The sequence below is a fragment of the Rhinopithecus bieti genome, unplaced genomic scaffold (genome assembly GCF_001698545.2).
Source record: "Rhinopithecus bieti isolate Rb0 unplaced genomic scaffold, ASM169854v2 scaffold_22745, whole genome shotgun sequence".
NCBI classification, from domain to species: domain Eukaryota; kingdom Metazoa; phylum Chordata; class Mammalia; order Primates; family Cercopithecidae; genus Rhinopithecus; species Rhinopithecus bieti.
Genome location: NW_016810815.1, coordinates 516,145 through 529,878, shown reverse-complemented (window position 1 = coordinate 529,878; position 13,734 = coordinate 516,145). Strand labels below are relative to the sequence as shown.

Genomic DNA, 13,734 nt, shown 5'->3' with positions numbered 1-13,734 from the left:
CCAGCCTGGGCGACAGAGTAAGACTCTGACTCAAAAAAAAAAAAAAAAAAAAAAAAAAAAAAAAAAAAAAAAAAAAAAAAAAAAAAAAAAAATCCATTGCAACACCTAAGCATTGGGAGATGTTGCATAATTTCTACATTCTAGACCCTCAGTTGCTGCAGGGAAACCACTGACTGGAGCTGAGCAAGCACTATTTCTCTGGGCAAGTCATGTGCTCTGCAGCTGGCTACATCTGTGCTATTACATTACCCTGGCCTCTGCAGTCCCTTGAAGTTGAGGCCCTCGCCTGGGCTTTTGAAAACAAAGTCTTTTTGATACTGCAGTGTGGCCTCAAACTCAAAAACTGTTAGTTCACTCGAGGGCAAGGATGTCTCAAATTTAAGTAGTCCAGGCCCAGCCACCCTTTGTAGGTGTATGCATGGTAGTGGGGGTGGAGGCGACAGTGACAGAAACAATTACTTTTCATTCTTGCCAATGAATCTAGCAGCAAATAAGCAGGACACAGACTGAACTCTCCATAACCCATACCTATCTATTTAGCAGTGATTTAATTCAGCCTAATGATGTGTCATTTTTAAGAAGGATATTAATAACTAACATTCATTTGAGCCTTACCAGGTTCCCAGTCCTGGATAAAGTACCTTATAAATATTATCTTGTTGAATTCTTTAGAAACTGCTTCTAAAGGAGTGTCGCGGAATCAAACGGCCCAGAGGCCAAGAGGTGGGGATGTCGGTGAACACAGAACACTGCAGCTGATGATGCAGCTTAAAAGCAGAAGGGAGGGAGGTGCAGCCCGAGGCTGTCAAGCTCCCAGACTGGCCCCAGGGCTCTGCAACAGGCTCCAGGTGTGTAGAGGGGGGCCACGCCTGTGATACCGCGTGAAGGACTCAGTAGGTCCGGTGGAGGGGTGGCCTCTCCCCCGCTGGTTGGCTCCATTGCTATTTCCGTCTCCTCGCTCTCCGTCCCTCCAGGCCGCTCCCTCTCCATCTGTCCTGATCGCCAGCCTCTCCCCAGCTCCTCTCTGCTGCGGTCGGCCCACCTGGGGCACTCCCCGCCGTCACGTGACCCACGCGTAAATCACAGAACTCTTACCACCCCAGCGCCGGGCCCGCACCAGGCTCTGCAGAGGCTGCAGGCCGCGCATGCGCAGCTGCGGGCGCACCTGCAAGCCCGCTGGCTGGTGCCGCCGACCATCCCTATGCATCCTGCGGCTGCTACCCCAGCTGGCCCTGGCGCTGGGCCCGGGCCGCGGGGGCGGACCTGCCTGGGTCCAAACTCCCGAGGGTGCTGATTCTCTTTGCCGATACTCTCCAACGAGCTGTCCACACAGCCAAACCTTACCTTAGGTCTGGGCACTGGGGCTGCACCCTGGGCGCTGGACGTTCTCCCCTGGTCATTAGGAAGTCAGAGCGCGAGTCCTGGCTTAGCGATAAGAGCTGTGTGACCTTGGGCAAGTGACTTGATCTCTCTGCGCCCCAGGAACGTGGAGATAATAATAGCACAGACCTCATAGGGCAGTAGTGAGAATCCAGTGAAAATTCATGAGAGCTTTTTGCACAATGCCTGGCATGTATCAAACTTCCAGTAAATGCAAATAAAGAATACAGAGCAAAGAGTAGTATTGTGTGATAGCTGAGGGAGTATTTTACTCTTTGTTTCTTTCTTTTTTTTGAGACGGAGTCTCGCTTTGTCGCCCAGGTTGGAGTGCAGTGGCGCCATCTCGGCTCACTGCAAGCTCCGCCTCCCGGGTTCACGCCATTCTCCTGCCTCAGCCTCCCTAGTAGCTGGGACTATAGGCGCCCACCACCACGCCCGGCTAATTTTTTGTAGTTTTAGTAGAGACGGGGTTTCACTGTGTTAGCCAGGATGGTCTCAATCTCCTGACTTCGTGATCTGCCCGCCTCAGCCTCCCAAAGTGCTGGGATTACAGGCGTGAGCCACCGCGGCCAGCCGTATTTTGCCCTTTCAAGTGGATCATTTTGCTGGCTGGGAGTCACCCTGGGAGACAGGCCTGGAAGTTTTCTTTGTCCCCGTTTCACAGATGGGGAAACCAAGGCTCAAAGATGTCAAGAGGTCTCCAACCAGGTCTTGGGTGCCAAATCAGCGCTCCCAACCTGAATTCCTGGGTGAATTCACAGTCTGTCACCCCGCTCTGTCTTTCAATCATGCTACTTTAAAAAAACATCCGTTCTGATTTTTGTCATCCCCAGTGAACATCTCAGATACACATCTGCAGGAAAGGCTTTTTTTTTTTTTTTTTGTCCTTCCTTCTACAGAAAATAAGAAGCTACTATATTTTATTTGCTGTGACCTTTGAGAAGGTCCCAGCACACGGATCCCAGGCCACTAAGAAGTCCTGGATCCCTGCATCCAGGCCTACCCCTGGGGGGTCTTCCTCCCACCCTACCCCTCAGGCTTTCTCCTCTCTAGTCCCGATGCCGCTTCTCTGTTCCTGGAACAGCCAAACTCCTTTCTGCCACTGGGTCTTTGCACCTACTGTATATCTGCCTAGACACTCTCCCAGGCCCCTCTTACCACCGTTTTCCCATCTCAAGAGGCCAGCTCTGATTTTACTCCAGCCAGTCCACTGGGCAAGGTGCCCCGCTATCCACTCTCACAGTCCCTTCTCCATCTGCTTCAGCACTTGTCAGAACAGTTACTCAATGCTGTAACACCTTGTTTCCTGTCTGTCACCTCAGCTAGAATACCAGCTTCTCGAGGGCAGAAGTTGTCTCCTTCTTACCCACACCACATGGCCCAGACCTTGGCCGCACTCAATAAATGCTGCTTGACCCACCAACTGGATGAGTGACAAGAGGAGCCCTTGGCCGTTCCTACTCCTTAGCTGCTAAGGAATTTTCCAGCTTCGAATTTATATTTTCATGGCAGATGCAAAAACCGTAGAGTCTCTGCTGATACATGCCAGCTGGTGAAGGAGGAAGCATGTGGCATTACCAATGCATCCTAGGTCCCCCCACATTTACACACTGTCTCCTCCTCCAAATGTGCCCAGGGGCTATCAATATGTTTCCTGGGCAAAAGGCAAGGCCCAGACATAGAGAGTTGACACACTAACACCTTATCTCTCTCTGAACCCATCAGAAGGTTCTGTTGGGGGTAGTTTGGGGTGGTAGTGAGAAGATGGTCAGATCTGCTTGTCCTGGGGCTGGTGACTGAAGTAGGACATGTGACCTCTTGTCCTGGTTCAGCTTCTGTGACTTTGGAAAATTCCTCCTTAGTCCTCAGCAGTTTTTTTTTTTTTTTTTTCTCAGTATAAAATAATGGTTCAGAATTCAGATTCTAGAATTGGATCTTTCCTTTGTCATTTACTAATAAAGCACTTATCCAGTCTGAATCTCAACTCCTCATCTGTAAAATATTGTTACACGTCTTAATAATGTGAAGATTAAAACCTAGCTCAAATGTATTCCAAATATTTAATGAATATTCACTGGTTTTTACTAGCTCTCTTTTTTAAAAATTTTTAATTGGCTCAATTTGTGTTACTTTGAAGCCAAAAGCAAGCCCTGCCTATATTTCAAAAGCAGTATCTGAGACCAGCCTGGCTAACATAGTGAAACCCCATCTCTACTAAAAATACAAAAAATTGGCCGGGCTGTGGCGGCGGGAGCCTGTAATCAATCGGAGGCTGAGGCAGGAGAATCGCTTGAACTTGGGAGGCGGAGGTTGCAGTAAGCGAAGATCACGCCACTGTACTCCAGCCTGGGCGATAGTGCGAGACTCTGTCTCAAAAAAAGAAAAAAGAAAAAAAAAGAAAAGAAAAGTAGTATCTCCTATTAACAAAGAAAGTCGAGCAAAAACTGACCTGGGACCGCTTTAGTAAATACGGACTCCAGGAAGGAGATACTGAGACCAGAGTCGGTCCCACAGTATATTCGTATCAGATTTGGGGCTTAGAAACTTCTAAACTCTGAGCGCCCTATAAGCAGGATGAGATTCTGTCTTGTACTTGGTTGTGGCTCCAGGGAACAGAATAACGGCTTACACGTAAAGGAGACAGAATACTGAACATTAGCTATCGGATGCTATGCTGCCTGAAGGTAAGTCTAGCGCTATTTCCAGTATCTCGGCGCCTTGGTTTTTACATCGGAAAATGGAGATTAAAAATAATGCCCATAGGTATGAGCTAAGAGGAATGTAAACAAAACAAAATAAAAAGCAATGCCCAATGATTGGAGGATTTGATGAGATGATGCCTGTGAGGTGCTTGGCACGGAGTTTGACACAAGAATTCAGTGTTAGTGGATGCACGGATGCAGGTGCCCAGCAAGAAGGAGGTACTGTGGGTGGATTCACCCTGGCTTCGCTGCGGCTGGGAGTGGGCGCTGCTAGTAAGAGATCTCGCCTCCAAGCTCCTTCCGTGGGCAGGGAAAAAACGGAAGCTCCAAGAAAGAGGAAAGACAGGACCCGAGCAGGGTTTCAGGCAGATGGAGCGCGTCGGTAGCCTGTGGCCAGGGATCCCAGCCAGGAGGGGAAAGAGGAGGCCTGGGTACCCCGCGCCACGGGCGCGCGCGGCGCGTGAGGTGAGGGGGAGGGCGCGGCTCCGCACCAGCCAGCTGCCGCCTCGCGCCCAGGCGCATCTCGGGGGGCGGGGCTGAGTCCCCGGGCCGCAGTGCGATTGGCGGAGGCGAGTGGGTGACGCCGACGGCCGGAGCGAGGCCCCGCCCCCGGCTTGCCCCGCCCCCGCGCGCGCCGGGGGCCGGGCAGCCTCGCTCTGGCTCGCGCCGCGCCCCCGCGCCCAGTCCGCGCGTCAGTCGGTCCCTAGCGCGGCTGCGGGGTGGAGAGCTGCGACCGGCCCAGCGCGCCCACCTGAGGAGGCGGCGGGGTCCGCAGGCATCGCGGGAGGAGGACATCGGAGCCAGGAGACTCGCGCAGCGCCATGGCCCCCATTGGCCTCAAAGCTGTGGTTGGAGAGAGTAAGTGGAGCCGGGGTCCTTCCAGCAGGCGGGGACTGCGGCTCCCGAGGAGCCCCGCGCGGCCCTTGCCCGCAGCGCCCAGGCCTCCAAGCGGGCTGCCCGCCCTACGCCCCAGACCCGAGGCTCCTGGCCCGCGGGGTCCCGTTATTCAGGCGCCGCCCGCGCGAGAGGAAGGCTTCCCCCGCTCTCCCCTCCCTCACTTCACGTTTCACCCCAACCCTCCCCCTGCAGCCCGCCCTCCTCCCTCCCCATCCTCCTTCCTCGCCGTCCCTGTCTTCCCTTTTCCCTGCATCCTCCTTCCCCTCCATCCCTCCCTCCCGCTCTTCCCTTCACCCCCATTTCTCTACCCTTGTCCCATCCTTCTCCCTTCCCCCACCCCTACCCTACCTAACCCCACCTCTCTCCATCCCGCCTCTCCCCCATCCCACCCCCTTCCCATTCCCCCTCTTTCACCCGCAATACCCGTCCCTCACCTTAATCTCGCCTCTACCCCTGCAGCCCGTCATCCTCCCCGCACCCCATCCTCACCCCCTTTACCTTCCCCTCAGTCCCCTCTCCCCTTCCTCGTCTTTATTCCCTGAGCGCCCAGACTCCGCTCCCGTTTCCTGCAGTCCCTCCTCCTCCCCACCCTCCTGGGTGAGTCGTGACGGGCGAGATCCCGGCCTGCGTCCTCCTCCCCCGCCCCGGGCCGCGCCGCGGTCCCTGGCTGCGGGACCCACCTGGGAGACTGGGCCGTCCCCGGCCTGGGGAGGAGACGCCTGTTTTTCGGAGGCTGAGCTCTGCTGGGCCGGGGCCACCTCACTCCTTCCTTTCCCGGGGCTTGGCTTCCAGGGCGGGGACTTATCAGGGTCCTGAACCCCTGAAATCACCCGGGAGATGAGGAGAGCTTCGGTGTCCGCCTCCCAGCGCCGCAGTCTGCAATCTCCCTGCTTGCGGGGCTCGGCCCTGCAGTAGCCGAACGTTTCAGGAGCTCAGACCACGGTGGCAGGGAGGAAATGGTTGTTTATGGGTTTGGATGAAAGGCACCACATGAATGGATTTTTAAAAATGGGTGGCGGCGAGTGGTGGCCGCAGCGGAGCGAGGGCTGATGGTGGGTGACATTTGCAAAGCGGCTTCCTCAGTAGTAAATAAGATTGGTGATATGTGTGGAAAAACAGCCCCTTGTCAATAATTTGTCCATTTCTTTGTAGCAAAAACATGTGTAAGGATTGCTGTGGCTTTTGCTGTCTCTTTGGGGATTAAGTGAAGATTAAAACTGGGCTTTTCTCTGTAGGAGAGGATAAGAAAGGAAAAAGAATAAAATGGTGGAAATTTAGTTTCCTTTCCAATGATTCTCTCCCATCATAGCGCTCGCTGTCTGTGGAATGCTTTTGGCCATGTAGTGTTCTTGTTGAGCACCATAGCTGTTTTATCTCCCCTCCCATTCTTTTCATTGATATATAGGAAATACTCCTACTGAGAAATCTCGTTGTAAAACCTTACCTCACCTATTACATCAGAAGAAAATTGTTATAAAAACTGAGCCCCAAATAAAACGAAATTTTTAAAGGTGCTCATCGTAACACCTGCGTTGTACCCATGCAGTACAGGTTCTGATACTTGTTCTCAGGTGTTTAGGGCAAGGAGGACCCATAGGGATCCTCTAATGTCAACATCTCCCTTTACCCGTGAGTAAGAAATGGAGACTTGGAGCAGTTAAGTGACTTCACACAATCAGTGTTAATTTTGTAAAACTTGGTGGGCATTTCCTTGTAACATTAGTAAAAAATAACTTCCTTAATTATTCTGTGTATATATTTTCTTTCCAATATCCTTTTAAAGGGTAGTGAAATATGGAATAGAATCTTATAGGTTGTATTCTTTAAAATGTTATATTTGTACTTTGGGAGGCTGAAATGAGAGGATTGCTTAAGCCCAGGAATTCAAGATCAGCCTGGGTAACATAGTGAGACCCCATCTCTGTAAATATAAAAATAAAATAAAATGATATATTTGAATACTACACATTGAAGATAAAATCCCCAAGTGTTATAGAAATGAAGTTTTTGCATCATTTTGCTGGAACCCTTGTTTATGCAAGTGGCTCCATAATCCCCCTCCGCCACCTTTAATTAGAAGCAAGCATAAAAGTAAAAAAAAAATCAATACGCAGCATGGTCAGAATTTACTTTCCCAAATAAAGCAAACCCATTGTACACAAAGATAACAAAGCAATTTTACATAAAATTGGTGAATATGGCTAGGCGCAGTGGCTCATGCCTGAATCTCAGGACTTTGGGAGGCTGAGGCGGGCAGGTCACCTGAGGTCAGGAGGTCAAGACCAGCCTGACCAACACAGTGAAACTCTGTCTCTACTAAAAATAAAAAATTAGCTGGGTGTGGTGGCAGGTGCCCGTAATTCCAGCTACTCAGGAGGCTGAACCCTCGCTTGAACCTGGGAGGCAGAGGTTGCAGTGAGCCAAGATCGTGCCATTGCATGCCAGCATGGCGACAGAGCAAGACTCCATCTCAAAAAAAAAAAAAAAAAAAAGAAAAGAAAAAAATCGGTGATTATGTGAATAGAATTCTATTCCTATAACAATTAGGTATAAATTTTGGGAAAAAAAAAAGTTGAAATCCTTTGTCAGTGATGCAGGTTAATTCTGGCTTCTAATTTTGGGTGGGGTTTCTAGATTTGCCCTTTTCTCTAAAAGAGGCTGAGGCAGGAGAATTGCTTGAACCGGGAGGCAGAGGTTGCAGTGAGCTGAGATTGCGCCACTGCACTCCAGTCTGGGCTACAAGAGCCAAACTCTGTGTCAAAAAAAAAAAAAAAAAAAAAAGAACCTATTATACATTAAAAAAAAAAAAATTGACGATCAAGTAGAGCTTGTTTCAGAAACACAATAGTTCAATATTAGAATGACATTAAGAAATGAAAATTTTAAAACTATATAATCTTTTCAGTAGCAACTGAAAAACAAGTTAATCTGCTTTTAAAACAAAGCAAAACTCTTAGTAATCCAGAAGTAAAAGGAGTAGTTTAAATGTCCCTATAGAGAAACCTCTAACCTCCCCAATCCCATCAGGCCTCCCTGTACTCACCGTTTTCTGGACCATTCATTTGTAATTCTTATCACAATTGAAATTAATAAATGATTTGTACTAATTGTAAGACCATAAGTTCGCTGGGGGCAAGAACTAGTATCTAGCACAGTGCTGTCACAACAAACTCTAGCAATAAGTCTGATAGGAAATTAGCAAGACCTTCATAAATGGAGACGAATGCTATGTTGCTTTATGGAAGAGTATTAAAAAAATCAGTTCTTGCTAAATTAACCTATACATTTAATAAAATTCCTATAGAAGTCCCAACATTCATCTGGAATGGTAAAAGCTAAGCTAAGAGGAGCTAAGAACTTTTTGAAAAAAAAGAAAATGGGAATTTTCACCTACCAGATTCAAAACATACTGTAAAGCTACGGTTACCAAAACATTGTAGCACTTCCAAATGAAGGGGGAAAATGAAAAGATCAATGACATAGAACAAGAAGTCTAGAGTAGGTCTGGACGAGAATCCCGTATGTGGCAAAGGTGGCATTTTAAGTCAGTGAGCAAAGGAAAGAAAACTCAACACACGATATTCAGGCAGTTGGCTACATTTTGGTGGGGAAAATAAATTTACTTCTGTACTTCACATGTTCACAAAAATAAGTCCCATAGGGATTAAATAAATAAAATGATAAAGGTAGTAGACCATAACAGATGTACGTTTCCTTATATTATTGTGCAGTAGCTTTCTAAACATTATTAGAAAACATTAAGGAAAAGACTGACAGATATGACTACACTTCTATTCAGTAAAACACCAAAAGCAATTTGTTTTTTTTTTTTTTTTTTTTTTTTTTTTTTTTTTTTTTTTTTTGAGACGGAGTCTCGCTCTGTCACCCAGGCTGGAGTGCAGTGGCTGGATCTCAGCTCACTGCAAGCTCCGCCTCCCAGGTTTACGCCATTCTCCTGCCTCAGCCTCCCAAGTAGCTGGGACTACAGGCGCCCGCCACCTCGCCCGGCTAGTTCTTTGTATTTTTTTTTAGTAGATACGGGGTTTCACCGTGTTAGCCAGGATGGTCTCGATCTCCTGACCTCGTGATCCGCCCGTCTCGGCCTCCCAAAGTGCTGGGATTACAGGCTTGAGCCACTGCGCCCGGCCAGCCAAAAAGCAATTTGAAAGACCAATAAGCTTGAAAAGTATCTACAGCATATAACAAAGGACCAATATCTATTTATCTATCTATCTGTAAAGAGCTTTCTTAAATGTTAAAAAACAAAAAGCAACTAAAGAAAAATAGACAAGACATCAGTTAGTTATCTATTGCTGCATAACAAATTACACCAAAATTTAGCAGCTTAAAACAATGAACATTTATTGTCTCAGACATCCTGAGGGTCAGGATCTGGGAGGGGAGCAGCCTGGCTGGGAGGTTGTGGCTTAGGGCCCTCAGGAGGTTACATCAATGGGCTGCAGCTATCTCAAGACCAGACCAGAACTGAAGAATCCACCTCCAATGGCACTCCTGTTGTTGGCAGGCCTCAGTTATCCAGCAGGCTGTTGGCCGGATACCTCAGTTCTTTGCCACAGGGGCTTTGCCTGGGGCAGCTCACAGCATGGCCAGCTGGCTTCCTCCAGAGCCAGCCACCCAAAAGAGGTGGAGACCTGGAGACCGCAGTCTCTGTAACCTAATTTAGAAGGACTGTCATCACTTTTACCATATCCTATCCATCACACAGACCAACCCTGGCACAAGGTGGGAGGGGACTATACAAGCGCATGAATACCAGGAACCAGGGACCACTGGAGGCCATCCTGGGGGCTCTCTTACCCCAGAATGAAAACTAGCTTCAGAACTGGGCTAGGACACAGTAGGAAAGCGGGGAGGAGAGCAAGACCAGCAACCAGATGCCTTCACTTTACACACTTCTGTATTATTTGATTTTCTTCTCTAAAATTTATAGTGTGTTCTAGTTTTATAATGTAAAAAATAAAGGTTTTAAAAATATTTTTTATTAACAGGAAAGCAGAGAATGCATATCTGGTTCTGGCTCAGTACCACCAAGTTCCCCAGGTTGTGCCAGGCTCTAGTCATAACAAGAATGACTACCTACTGAGAACCTATGATGTGCCAGGCACTGTCCTAGTCACTTAAGTATACTATTCCTTTTTTTTTTTTTTTTTGAGTCTCACTCTGTTGCCCAGGCTGGAGTGCAGTGGTGCGATCTTGGCTCATTGTAACCTCTGCCTACCGAGTTCAAGCAATTCTCCTGCCTCAGTCTTATGAGTAGCTGGGACTGTAGGCGTACACCGCCACGCTCGGCTAATTTTTTGCATTTTAGTAGAGGCGGGGTTTCACCTTGTTGCCCAGACTGGTCTCGAACTCCTGAGCTCAGTCAGTCCGCCTGCCTCAGCCTCCCAAAGTGCTGGGATTACAGGCGTGAGCCACCGCGCCCAGCCAAATGTACTATTCTTAATGCTAAATGTCCTAAGTAGATATAAACTATCCCCATTTTAGAGATGAGGAAATTGAGGTACAGATAAAGTCACTTAACAGTACACACAAGTGGTAAGGCTGGAATTCAAACTCAGGCTTCTCTGGCTCCAAAAGGCTGAGCTCTTCATTAGACCAGTCCACCTTGCCCCTTGATGCCCGGTGTAACCCACTAGAAGGGTGGGTAGGAAAGCCATCAATCCTGGAGCACCAGGAAGACACACAAAAGGCCCGAACTCCGGGACTGAAGAATTGCTTTGGACAAAAATAGCTATAAACGTTCCTGTCCATTTGAGTTCATTATGGGTTAGTATTAGAACAAGCTGGACATCCTAATGTTCCAGGCAAGCTGAAACTCTCTGCTTCAGACCATATACTTTCTAATAATGTAACTAGCCAAAGCCAGTCATAAAAATTCTGAATCACTGGTCAAGAAACACATTTTCTCATCATCCCCTCTATAGCCACCCCTCCAACATTTTCCCCGATGATTGAATTCTAAGGTTCCCTCGCCCTGCTTTTCTCTGCCAGGGGATGAAGTGAGTAGAAGGGGCCTTTGTCTAAGGACTGCGGCTCCTCCTACCCTCTCACTGCACTCAGCAGCCCGAAGGTGAGTTCAGGCATCATCCAATTTGCTCTTCTAGGGCCAAATTGTAAGTGGAAAGCAGGAGAGATCAGAGGTGTCAGACCCAGTCTGTGAAAGACAGATACTCCTCTTTTTCCTCAATCTCCCTCACTAATCCCCAGCCCTGCCAAATAAATACATGGGGAAAGAACGCTTTGAAAGTTGCACTTTCCAAGTCAATTCAGTCTTTCTTATAAAGTGGCTTCAGTATTTATTTATCAGGTTATAGATTATGATCAATCGGTCTAAACTTTGAATCTAAATCTAAAAATTATTGCTTTGCTTAGAATAAAACTAATAATAAAAACTAAATCTATTGGTCACTTATTAGGTACCAGACACTGTCCTAGGCACGTCGTATATTGTCATTTAATCCTCACAACGATCCCATGAGTTACTCTCATTAGTTTTCTTTTACTTTGAGAAAACGGAGGCTGAGAGAGTTTAGGATAATTCCCCAAGGTTATCAGTTTGTTGTAATAATGTTTGTATGTATGTATTTATTTATTTTGAGACAGAGTCTCGCTCTGTCTCCCATACTGGAGTGCAGTGGCACGATCTCGGCTCACTGCAATCTCCGCCTGCTGGGTTCAAGTGATTCTCCTGCCTCTGCCTCCCAAGTAGCTGGGATTACAGGCATGTGCCACCACGCCTGGCTAATTTTTGTATATATATATATATATATTTTAGACAGGGTTTCACCATGTTGGTTGAGGCTGGTCTTGAACTTCTGACCTCAAATGATCCACCCACCTTGGCCTCCCAAAGTGCTGGAATTACAGACGTGAGCCACGTGAGCCACGGCCCTAGCCCTGTTGTTATAATGTTTTAATAAGTAACATTTATATCACATCAACAAGTGCCAAACACTAAACTAAGTGCTTTGTGTATGCTAACTTGTTGAATGTCTATAGTTACCCTGTAAGAGAGGTGTATTCCTTGCACTTTATGGATGAGAACATTGAAGTCAGAGGTGAAGAATGTGCTCTAGGTCCCACAGATGAGAAGAGGCAGATGCAGGATTTGGACCCTGGTGGTTTGGCTGGAGCATCAGTCTTAACCTCGACACCTGTCTTCTCACTTTTGGGTTCCGGCTCACAGGCTGCAGAGCCTGTACTTTTTTTTTTTTTCCCCAGAGATATGTCTCTGTTTCCCAGGCTGGAGCACAGTGGCACAATCATAGCTCACAGCAACCTCAACCTTCTGGGCTCAAGCGATCCTCTTGTCTCAGCATCCCAAGTAGCTGGGACTACAGGCACGCACCACCATGCTCAGTTAATTAAAAAAATATATATATTTTTTAAGACGGAATCTTGCTCTGTCACCAGGCTAAAGTGCATGGTGCGATCTTGGCGCACTGCAACCTCCGCCTCCCGGGTTCAAGTGATTCCCCTGCCTCAGCCTCCTGAGTAGCTGAGACTACAGGTGTGTGCCACCACGCCCAGCTAATTTTTTGTGTTTTTAGTAGAGACAGGGTTTCACCATGTTGGCCAGGATGGTCTCAATCTCTTGACCTCGTGATCCACCTGCCTTGGCCTCCAAAAGTGCTGGGATTACAGACGTGAGCCACCGCACCTGGCCAATTTTTAAAAGAATTTGTAGTAGGAATGAGGACTCACTATGTTGCCCAGGCTTGTCTTGAACTCCTGAGCTCAAGTGACCCTCCCACTTCAGCCTCCCAAAGTGCTATATAACCTAATTTAGAAGGGCCTAATTTAGACTACATAGAGCCTGTATTCTTAACCTCTGTTCCTTGATTTTTGATACTTGAAAATATTTTTTCCCTAAATTTTCCCAAAAATGTACAGGATCTAAGTGTCAGTGAGATCCTCCGGATTCTATTCCGGGTTCTGCCCCTGACTCATGGGTGACACTGGGTAAGTCACAGCTCTGCCAACAAGACACTGAAACTTGCACTTTCCCTCTACTAATGACTTAATGTACTGCAAATCCTGCTTGACCTTAAGTACAGGAGAAATTTGACTTGTAAAAAGAGATAACCTAGGCCAGTCACTGGCTCACGCCTATAATTCCAGCACTTTGGGGGGCCAAGGCAGGAGGTTCACTTGAGTCCAGGAGTTCAAAACCAGCCTGGGCAAAATAGTGAGACCTCGTCTATACAAAAAATTTAGAAATTAGCCAGCCAGGCATGGTGGCTCACGCCTGTAATCCCAGCACTTTGGGAGGCCGAGGTGGGTGGATCACCTGAGGTCAGGAGTTTGAGACCAGCCTGGCTGACATGGTGAAACCCCGTCTCTACTAATAATACAAAAATTAGCGGGGTGTGGTGGCACACATCTGTAATCCCAGCTACTTGGGAGGCTGAGGCAGGAGAATTGCTTGAACCCGGGAGGCAGAGATTGCAGTGAGCCGAGACAGTACCACTGCACTCCAGCCTGGGCAACAGAATGAGACTCTGTCTCAAAAAAAAAAAAAAAAAATTAGCCAGGCGTAGTGTTCCCCATCTGTAGTCCCAGCTACTCAGGAGGATTGCTTGAGCCCAGGAAGTCAAGGCTGCAGTGAGCCAAGATCGTCCTACTGCACTCCAGCCTGGGAGACAGAGTGAGACCCTGTTTTTTTTTTATTATTATTTATTTATTTATTTATTTATTTATTTATTTATTTATTTATTTTTTGAGACAGAGTCTC

The 13,734-nt window shown here is 47.7% G+C and overlaps 1 protein-coding gene across 1 annotated transcript in view; it reads left to right on the top strand.

Annotated features, from left to right (window-relative positions):
* Window positions 1–4,710: 4,710 nt before the first annotated feature.
* Window positions 4,711–13,734, top strand: part of STXBP1 (syntaxin binding protein 1) — a 91,278-nt gene continuing 82,254 nt past the window's right edge. The window contains exon 1 of the mRNA XM_017892819.1: window positions 4,711–4,940. Coding sequence (XP_017748308.1) covers window positions 4,904–4,940 — 37 coding nt within the window. The 5' untranslated portion in view covers window positions 4,711–4,903. The remainder of the gene's footprint in view (window positions 4,941–13,734) is intronic.